General features: G+C 33.9%; 1 protein-coding gene across 1 annotated transcript; it reads right to left on the reverse strand.

Moving 5' to 3' along the window:
- Positions 1 to 5,098: 5,098 nt before the first annotated feature.
- LOC134263778 (heat shock 70 kDa protein 12A-like) lies at positions 5,099 to 9,659 on the reverse strand. Its single transcript, XM_062746158.1, has 4 exons — positions 9,268 to 9,659; positions 8,432 to 8,623; positions 7,518 to 7,677; positions 5,099 to 6,311 (listed from the first exon to the last, which is right to left on the reverse strand). The coding sequence occupies exons 1-4, from the start codon at positions 9,637 to 9,639 to the stop codon at positions 5,233 to 5,235; spliced, it is 1,803 nt and encodes a 600-aa protein (XP_062602142.1). The 5' UTR covers positions 9,640 to 9,659; the 3' UTR covers positions 5,099 to 5,232.
- Between the last annotated feature and the right edge of the window lie 1,988 nt (positions 9,660 to 11,647).

An 11,647-nucleotide genomic window follows, 5' to 3' on the forward strand; every position in this document is an offset into this window, starting at 1 on the left:
TGAGAAGAAGATTTTAAAGCATACCACTAAATTTTCATTAATTCCCAATTATCTCCCCTTGAATGAGGATGTGGCCCTTCATTTGAACAAACTTGAATCCCCTTCACCCAAGAATGCTTTGTGGAAATTTAGTTTAGTTGAAATTTGCCCAGCGGTACTTGAGAAGAAGTCGAAAATGTGAAAAGTTTACGACAACGACAACAACGACGACAACAACAACGACAGACGACGGACAAATTTTAATCAGAAAAGCTCACTTGAGCCTTCGGCTCAAGTGAGCTAAAAAGGTCCAATTAAAGATGTTGTTAAAAAAGTTAACACATTCAACAATTAAAAAATACATTATAACACATAATAAATATAATATTCATGAGCAGTCTACTACTTCATATAAGTCGTATAGTACCGTAAAGAGAACTTTAAGGTATCTTTTAAGTTTTGAACCATTTCTAAGATTTCATAAAATAACTTCATTAGTTGTATTCAAAAAGGGTTTATCTTCAAACTAGGTAAACAAAAATACTTTTAAAACTTGCTGTATTTACTAAATTCGTTCGAAATATCGTTATGGTCATGATCGACTGCCACAGACAGACGTCTGCTTTTCCACAATCCAGTACGCTTGTTTTCGACTTTTCCGATGCAGATGACAGCGATTACAAGCAGTATACAGAAGAGCAAGAGAACCAGAGTAAATATGGCCACCATTGACTGTTTTTCTTCAAAACTCTTCGTAGGTTCCAAGTTTGGATTTGGAGTTCCAGGCTGAGCATGCGTAGTTGGAACTTCTGACGAGCTTCGGGTACTTTCTGGTTTTTGTGTGGATTGTCCTGTCAAGGAATTGGATACCGAGACACTTGGAGATAATGAACTTGATTCTGGCACAACTACCGATAAATTGATAACCAGAAAAACTACTAAAATCATGATGAATGTGTTGCTATGATTAAATTCCATTTTGCAAAGAAAACACTTCAAGTTCGCTACAATTATTGTAAAATCATATCTGTATCACATAGACTTCACTCAAAAGAATATCACAGTGACTCTTTTAACCCGGGGAAATAAACATGTACAGTTAATATAAGGGACAAGACAGTTTATGATCTTATTTACTGAAGAGGTAAAGGTATCATATTTAACCAGGCGCAATAATTCATCATCTTAAGCGAGGCCATGTTAAAGGGTATAAATTGTAAAAAAAATAATCAGCATAATCTTTTATACCGAAACTTCAGATAACTGTCTTCTAGCTTTGCTCATTTTTAGGTTTTCAAGGTAAAATTTGTCCAAATCGAAAAAATGATTAAATTTTATATGGTAGTAAAGAAATGTTCTGTAATATTGGCCTTCCCTCAATACCAGTATACTTTAATCTGGGGGGTTTATGACCCTCTAAATCGTCTCGCCCTTTCACACTAGGGGTTCTGTTTAATAAAGATATGTCTACAAACCAAACATACGTTTTCGACCATCTCCCAATAAAGGATAATACTAAGTCGCAGAGGTTAGTAAATACATTCTTATCAGTATGTAGCTGACCATCAGCAAACACCAGACCGACTACGCAGGCCATAAACTTATTTGTCTCGTATGGCATGTATAGAGAGTTAACAATCTTCATAAAGGTTTTGTAGGAATCTATAAAAATATAAATAACCTAATAAAAAATTTAATCCAAAAAAAATAAAATTTCAACATTGAAACGAATGTAAAATGTTTTCATTAAATGGATATACAATCATGTATTGTTTAAGTGAGTCGAAAATGCTTTTACATCAAAGAATGCAAGAAACCATTCACTCCTGTAACTATGATTTGTTCAAAACAACAATTCTATCAGTTTGTGCAACAGATTACTCAGTTTCTACAAAACAACTCTCAGTTCCCACGACACAACTCTCAGGCCTACAGCATACATCATAATACCTAGAAAAATCCTATCAGATTGCAACCTATCACTCAGTTCCTACCACACAATACTCAGTTCCTACCATTTAACACTTAGTCTCTAAATCACAACATTCAGGCCTATAGCACATCTCAAAGTTCTATTAACAATCCTATCATTTTGTGCAAAACACTCAGTACCTGCAACACACCACTTACTTCCTACAACACACAATTACGTTTCTACGACACATCACTTAGTCCCTACAGCATACTTCATACAACAATTCTATCATTTTATGCAATGCAAACCTTAGTTCCTACCACACACAACTCAGTTCCTACCACACATCACTCAGTTCCTACAACACACATCTTGATTCCTACAATAATCCTTTAAGTTTGTAAAAAAAACCCACTCAGTTTCTACCAAACACCACTCAGTTTCAACCACACACCACTCAGATTCTACCACACACCACTCAGTTCCTACTAAACACCACTCAGTTTCTATCACACACCACTCAGATGCTTCCACACACCACTCATACCCTGCCACACACAACTCAGATCCTACCACACACCACTCAGGTTCTACCACACACCACTCAGGTTCTACCACACACCACTCAGGTTCTACCAAACACCACTCAGTTCCTACCACACACCACTGAATTCCTACCACACACAACTCAGATCCTACCACACATCACGCAGATCCTACAAACCACAGCTCAGTTCCTTCCACACACCACTAAGTTTCTACCACATACCACTCAGTTTCTACCACACACCACTCCGATCCTACCAAATACCACTTAGATCCTATACAAAACACCACTTAGATCATACCAAACACCACTCAATTCTTCTACACACCACTCAGTTTCTACCAAATACCACTCAGTTTCTATCCCACACTACTAAGAATTTACCACACATCACTCAGATCTTACCTCACACAACTCCGTTTCTACCACATGCCACTCAGATCCTACCACACACCACTCAGGTCCTAACACATACCACTCAGTTTCTACCACACTGTAATAACAAACTGAAATTCTTCATTACATTGTAAATCTATTTCTTGAGTTCACCCTTCCGGTAATTTGAATAATAATCCTGTTGGGAGCCCCTTGGTACCTGTGGTTCTCATAGTAACGTAGCAGCCCTGTGTTCCTATCACACACCACTCAGTTCCTACCACACGCCACTCAGAACCTACCACACACAACTCAGAACCTACCACACACAACTCAGAACCTACCACACACAACTCAGTTCTTACCACACACAACTCAGTTCCTACCACACACCACTCAGATCCTACCATATATCATGCACTCAGATCTTACCCCCACACCACTCAGTTCCTACCACACACCACTGAATTCCTACTACACACAACTCAGATCCTACTACACATCATGCAGATCCTACAACATACCACTCAGTTCCTACCACACACACTCAGTTTCTACCACACACGGTGACACACCACTCAGACCCTACCAAATACCACTTAGATCCTACAACACACCACTTAGATCCTACCAAATACCACTCAATTCTTCCACACACCACTCAGTTTCTACCAAATGCCACTCAGTTTCTATCCTACACTACTAAAAATTTACCACACATCACTCAGTTCCTACCACACACCACTCAATTCCTACCACACACACCACTCAGTTCCTACCACATTTATAAAATACCTCACATTTCTAAGTTCTAACATTAAATTTGAATCCTACCACACACCACTATATTCAATAACACACACCACTCAGTTTCTACCACACTGTAATAACAAACTGAAATTCTTCATTAGATTGTAAATCTATTTCCTTGGGTTCACCCTTCCAGTAATTTTAATAATAATCCTGTTAATTTTGGATTCCTTTTTTTATGCTGGTTGCACACAAAGCTGTTTTTGCAGTGAAATGCATCATGCTGGTTCTGAAATATCTATCAGATTTTTTTCATATAAATTCTATCAACAAAGTATGACAAATATAGTGAATATACCACTCATTCCTACCACACAAATTGAGCCAATTTACCACACACAACACACTTTTTTACCACACACAAATTTACATCACAACCACACACTTTTGATGTTCAGAGAATACCACAAATAACTTTCTATTTGCTTAAAACACAAAACTAAGACTTCCACACAGTAAGTTCCTTACCACACATTTTCAGATCCTAGAAAAATCACATTTTATTACCCCCACACCAGGTCAAATTATTGACCACACAGCAATTTGAAACACAACATCAAATTTTAAAGTGTCTTTTTTACAACACACCACTCAGTTACTACCACACATCACTCAGTTCCTACAACAATCCTTTCCACAACTCAATTTTTTTACTAAGACACAAATTTCAGTGCAAAAACATATTAAATGTACTATAGCGCCTACACTAGCATTTTTTGATTTGAATTTTAATTAAGCTATGTATGTAGAAACTAAAAATATACTTGGCAAAAAAAATTTAAGACTTTAAATATCAGGATCGAACGTCGTTAAAGGCCATATACTTTTAAAGTTTTACAATAAAAATACAGAATATTTTTTATCCTTACTTAATTTTACAGCAATGCTAACCTATTTTTTAATCTTACAATGTTGGTTAGCAAACATACATGTCTCAAAGAAAAACATACTATCTTCTATAAAATCTTTATTCTAAATTTTTAAACTTAGAACCTTTGACAAATTGTATGAAAGTTTTTAATGAATTTCCCTACAGTGAAATTGTTTTGCAAATACACAAGTATATCACTCAATTTTTCCACATTTACAAGTTGCACATGTACTAATACATGCTTGGCTATGATGACAGCCAGCAGTTCACTGACTTCCACACTTAGGTGCATATTCATGTACATACTATTTAGTAAAATGATAGGATTGGTGCACTGGACATGTTTAAAACATGGATACACATACACATTACATACAATCAGCAGAATTGATAACAAAGATTGGTTATAAAAATGTCTTTGATTATGCATTTTACAGAATATGATCAAGTCTTCTCATCTGTCAGTTTCTCTTAGAAAGAGCAAATTATTATACTTATCAAGTAAGATTCTTACAGAGAGAATAAAAATTGTTCTTTGCAATCTTGAAATTCTTTTTCATTACAGCACAATATAATTTATAGTAATAAATTCTTTGTTTCACAAAAAAAAAGCAATTTTTAATACTTAGTTAATTTTACACTTTCTATGTATGAAAAACTGTTCTGAATTCATTGCAAGATATTACAAGTTACATTTTTTCACATTTTTTTTTTTACATCACATGACTTTGATATTTACTCTTCTTTCAATATATCTGGAGAAAGAAGGTCAAAAGTTGCTTTGAATTCCTTAAATTCATGCAGTTCAGTAGCAATCACTTCCACTTCTGTGTCTTTTATGAAGATTTCCTCCTCAATATCGATGGAGGTGCCTTTGTCCACTTTGGGTAGTTTAATCTGCAGGGATCCAACCTGAGACACCCCTTTTTCATCAATGAATTTCGGATCTGGTTTATGTGACAGATAAATGCTGCATTGAAGGATATCCTCGTCAGGCTTGATGACCTCTAAGATGTAACATTTGCGATGCCCTGGTTTGATTTTGTCTCCTCTTGTGACGAACTTCATGAAAACATCACGACATCTGTCTTGGTTTCCAACTCTTATTTTTTTCTCCTCTGGATGCTTTGAAGGATCAAAGTCTGGCCAGTTTTGGACCCCATAGGAATAATTTGAAATATGAGTGGTTACTGCATCTGGTACATGACCCATGTAAACAGCACCTTTCAGTACTGCTAGACTGGGCTCTTCTGGTAAAATTAGATGTTTGTCTTTCATCTCTTTCTTGATCATTTCCTGAATGATGTAGCATTCGGAGAAGCCACCAACCAACAGAACTGTTTCAACGTCAGCCAACTCAGGTTTTTTCAACAATCCATCAAGATGACTTTTAATATTATCACAGGTTTCCTTGAACAGATTTTCAAACTCTGAATATGGAACCTTGCATTTCAAAGTTTTCTTGTCAAAAGAAATAATGTCTTTGTATTTTGATGATTCAATAGCTTTGGCCATTCCATCTTTCTCATCAAGAATTTCAGAGAGTGAAAGTGGAATTCTGATGTAAATACTGTCAGATGTTGCCGTAGGTCCAGATCTTTTCTGAACTTCAAATTTTCTGAATAAATCTAAGTAATCCTCCATGCATTCTTCTTTGAATGTGTCCATGCTTTCTTTTCCAAAGAGATCACAGAAGAATTGAAGGTATGCGTCATCCACCTTGGTTCCACCCCAGCTTATTCCACTCGGCACAATGACCTGCTTCAATCCTCCGTCTGGTGCTCTCTCATGAACAGAGATATCGGCAGTGCCACCTTAAAATTAAAAAAATAAAATTTAAAATAAATCAAAGAATATAATATTATGTAGTTATCCCATATTTATTTATTTTACTCAAATGCATGTGTAAAGCACATTTTATTTGTTAAAATGTATATTTGGGCTTGAAACCCTTTTTTCATTTCAAATGACTATAGTTTTAAAAATAGAAGTTTGGGGGAAATACTTGGCAACTGTGAATCATTTTTGAAGGTTAGGGATTTTCTTTTTCCTTGCATCTACATCTACTAGATTTCTATACACAAAATATTGGTTTTTTTTTTTTGCTATTCTAATGATTTATGAAATCAAATCTGTATACAGGCAGGGCTAGACAAATAGCACTGCCCGACGCCCGAGACAACCAGTTTTGGTTGGTGGGCAAGTAATTTGATAACAGGTGCCTGCCCGCGGACAAGTTGTTTTCCAATTAACAAAAAAAAAAATTATGTTCAATACTCAAATATCTTTTTTATGTTATCGCTTTTAAAGTATCATGAATCACAGCAAATTCTGAAAAACATCTGTTTTCACTGCTGTTGACGTAAAACATGGAGTTATTTATGTCGTCAAAAACGGGTATGGGAATTTAGACATTTATTGTCAAAATATTAAATTCATACTGTGTATACAGAGGTGAGGCTAGTGGTATTAAAATTGTTGATTGCTGTTCTCTGGCAATCACACAGTATGCAGTAGTGTTCTGTTCACCATGTTCCCAGACTCTTTTTGTTTTTAGGTGTTATGAGATTGATCAGTGTCCGATATCTTCACTTTTTTCTATTAAATAAATACAACATTGTTTTTTTTTTTAAAGTGTATTTTATTGCAGAATTTTGAGGAAGAATACTCCTTAAAATTAAACATTTTCCTCTACATGTAAATTTATCTGTGGAAGAATTTCATAATTTTAGATCTATGATGGTCTTCGTGTATTGTTTAGGTGTCTCACTCAAGAAATAATCATGATAATTTAATATCAATGCTTCAATTCTGTGTAATTTAAGAAAGAAAGTGGGACAAGAGAGAGGACAAGTAGTTTAACGACACACAAGGGCAAGTACTGAAAAATTCTATTTGTCTACCCCTGATACAGGCTTATAATGAGGAATGGTGAGACGGGGACATTCAACTGGGCTGAGGTACATACAGATCATATTATATAACAAATAAAATGAAAAAATAGAATGTTAAACATTTACCTCCAAGATCTATCAGCATGTACTTAAAGCCCGCTGTCAGTTTATCCTTAAACCCAGCCTTCTCTGGAGCTTTGTCCCCTTCCAGGTGCATGTACTGACAATAAATGGAGGCAGCCTCTGACTCCAGGGCAATTTTCAGCTGTTCCTTTTCTATACCTGTCTGTTATGAAATACACATAATACATTTCAAATATATTAATATTCCAATTGAGAACCAAGAAATTTATCAATTTGAAAACACAATATACATGTAGCAATTTTATATCAATAAACAGAATCTTCTGTGCATAAAAACTTCAGTATCAATATATCTATTAACTTATATCAAGGTATTTTATTTTATTTTTTTTTTTTGTTTTTTCCCACTTTCTGAGATCATACACAGAATTATGTATCTTAGCATGTTAGTGTAGTCTACTTGTGTGCCAAGTTATTTTGAAATCAGACTAACATTTTGAAAGTATTTCAAAGAAATTTCTATTTTTAGTAATACTGTAACCAGGGCAATAGATCAAAAAAAAAATTAATATCATAAAAACATGTATCTTTAGTCATTTTGAAAAATGTTTTGGGCAGCTGCTATCATGAACATCTTTGCAGTTGCCAACCTATAATTTTTGGCACAGTAGGATGACAAAAAAAATTGTTTTCATTTTTGATTTCACATATTAAAATTTTTTCATAGGTTTATACTCTCCAGAATAAGGTCTCTTGGTATAAACTACTAAATTGATAAAGACAAAAATTGACAATGAAACACTTTCAATACTGTATCCTGACAATATTGGAAAAAAAAATACAAAATGGCTAAAATAAAAAGTTTTTCATTTTCATGTACTCTCTGCAAACAAATAATATATATAGGCCTCACTAAAAGCTTTTCTGGTTTTTGACCAATAGAGCTAAAGACCTACCGTTTGGGCAGCGGCTATCATAAACATCTTGGCTGTGTCGTCCCATATTGCTGGCACGGTGATGACAAAATCAATGTCACTCACTTTAATTTGGCCAGTGATTTTTTTGTTTATATTTTCCAGCATGTGGTCTTTCAGATACTGGATGCAATAAGTGAAAATCTGCAGACACAAAATTTGTCTCAACACAAACTGTTGCATGTACTCTCTAGAAAAAGGTTTAACATTATATATATATACATTCAATGATATAGAAATGTCTTTGTATATGTCGCCTATAAGTCGGTTTTTTGGCAAGAGTTAATATTTCTCAAAATGCATGTGTTAACTTATAGGTCTAAGATTGAAGGGTATTATAAGGAATATTCATCTGAAATATAAGCTTATTACAGCAAAAGTTAACATGGTAACAGTTTTTTAGAAGTGGGCCAAACCCAAATGTCAAATATTTTTACGAGTATATACGGTATTTAAAAATTTTATTCGAAAATTATTCTTAAAAAATTACCACTGAATTAACAAGAAAAGGGCCAGGTCACAAGACCAAATTTCTGGTACAAAAGAAAGTTCATTGATACTCTGACAGAGAGATAACTGTGAAAATGACATAAATGTCTATTACTCAAAGGTTAATAATTGGTTAATTTTTTTTCCACAGTGTCTTTTTCAAATTCCAATTTTCCCCCAAAAAATATACCAAAATAATTGAAGAAAAATTTTACTTATAAAAAAATCTTGAAAAGGAACAAACAAATGAACATTTTATAGGAGTGATTCTGAATTTGTTTTGTTTTAAAGTTCAGTTTGAGAGAAACACATCTTGAATCTTCTCTTACCTCTGTTAACTTTGACTTTAAAATCAGCTTAAATCTACGGAAGAAATAATGGTCCTTATGGTTATCATCTTCAGACAGTCTAGCATATTCATTTTCTGCTTCAAACCCAAACTTAAAGAATGAACCGTCGGGCTTCAGAAGAAGTGAAGTTGGTGCCTTGTGTGTTAAATACTCCCCACCATGCCAGTGTTGTGTAATAATTTTAGTCCAATCATGCTTGAACGAATATGCGTAGCCTGAGTAAGCTGTGCCAAAATCGATGGCGGCCACAATCTGTCGTTTACATACTGACGTCTTCTTGTCGACTTCTTCTACCTCCTCAGCTTCACTATCTGTGTCAGAGAGGTCAAACGGGTCTCCCTGCTCCGCCATTGTTCAAAAAACTATCATTAAAAAAAGGATTGTTATTTAATTAACTTCAAACTACAGTCTTTTATCAACAAATGTCTCTCTCCACCATATCCTTAACATCAGATGGCTTTATACCATATCAAACAACAGTCTATGGGAGAGAACCAACCAAAATCCCATATATGTTGACGTAAAGAAGGGAAAATAGGGCTGGATAGGGGATACCTAGTGCAAATCCTCAATCAACATCACAAAACAACAAGGCCCTGGATTGGAATCCACAATGAAAGGTGGAAGGGGGGGGGCTGAAAGACCCCCTGGGTCATAAGAAACGGATGCAATAGAAACAGGTTTTACCTGGGTCAACCCAATTAAAAAGCATAGCCCAAAATAGAGTTTGCTTTGGCAGTGTGGTTGCGACCGTATGCTTCCCAAGGATTGTACAGGAGTAAGTAAAGAATATCAATTAAATCTTTAATTATTACATTTAACATGTTTAAATTGGTTTCAATAAGAAAAAAAGGTATGTTTTTTGTTGACTTTGAATTAAATTCAGTTTAAGATGCCAAAAATTTTATCAAAATAAAAATTTATCTTCTACAGTGTTCTTTATGTGTTTAATTCACAAACACTTTTGAAGTTTGTATACAGTACACTTGTTTTCTACGTGTAAACAAAATGTTAAAAATTGTTATTATATTACATTTTATTGAAAATTGATTACATACTGTAATCTGTATGAACTTTTTATTATTGAATTTTATGAAAGAAACAAGCACCAGTGGTACCAGGCCCTAAATCATGTAAATTGTTTTTTTTTTTTACCTTCAGTGATAATTTTTTTTTTTCAAAAACAAGTTGGTGTATTTGACAAAACCAGTGTACGTTTCGTGTTTTTACAGAGTCAACAATTTAAGAGAGTGTGTATATATACAAATGTATTTCTACTTATTACAAATACCATACTTCCCCCCCCCCGCATTACAAACGACATGACGTCTACACATCTGGTCAACCGTCAAACAATTTTTTCAAACTAAAAACTCTGATCTGATAACCAATATTTTTCTAAGAAGTTTTAAACTCTGATAATTTATAAAGTAATCGGTTTTAACATGTTTTAAAAAATCTACTTTCGGTTTGAAAATTGGAGGACTTTCTAATTTTAACGCCTCTGATGGCTGACTTTTACGTCTTTTAACAACTTGTAAAAAGATAATCATTGTTAGCATAAAAGGTCTCTCTAGAAATATGTTTTGACAAAAATTAATTTTATGGATAATGGAATTAACAATTTTGTCTTTTTTGAAAACAAACTTGTTCTGTCAGGTTTGTGTTATGCAATCAGCAGAACATTGGACTGGGATTTAATCACAGGGTGGGTGTAAAAGTAGTACGCTGCATGATATCTATGAATCCACTGCATTACTTTTATTATCTGTAAAACAAAACATTACACCCATGCTCAGAGAAATTCTTACAGAAACTGGTTAGTAAAAAATATATTCCATTTACAAGATATATGGGGTAAAAATTTCAATAATAAAATAACCTTGACAAGTGTATATCAAAAAGAAAGCATTTAAGCTGCATATAAGGAAATCACATTCATTTCGGCTGAGCAAGATTTTTTTTAAAGTCGATCTTTTTACAAATATAAAGCTGGAGTAGATGTACGTTGAGCACTGTCATTGGGTAAAAATACTAATATTTTTGTGTCTGGGGAGGGGGGTGCTTCGATTGACATGCAATTCTATGTAAAAGTTAAATTAATTTATGCTTAGATTTTTTTTAATAATTATATTCTTGCTGAAATATCACCTTATATCTATGCTTTATTTGATAATTATAAGAGATACCTCTTTTTATATAAATAAACACAATTAATTCAATGACTGTATGTACACCCAAAAATGCTGTCCTCTCCTCTTATTAAATCTGAAAAAGAAAAAGAAAATATTCATAACTTTAATAAAAATAAATGGCTACAAAAATCTAAAATATTTGTCCATTTTGTCATATCTTATAA

This window comes from Saccostrea cucullata, unplaced genomic scaffold, assembly GCF_032062105.1.
Source record: "Saccostrea cucullata isolate Sc308-1 unplaced genomic scaffold, CSIRO_AGI_Scuc_v1 ctg2338, whole genome shotgun sequence".
Classification (NCBI taxonomy): domain Eukaryota; kingdom Metazoa; phylum Mollusca; class Bivalvia; order Ostreida; family Ostreidae; genus Saccostrea; species Saccostrea cuccullata.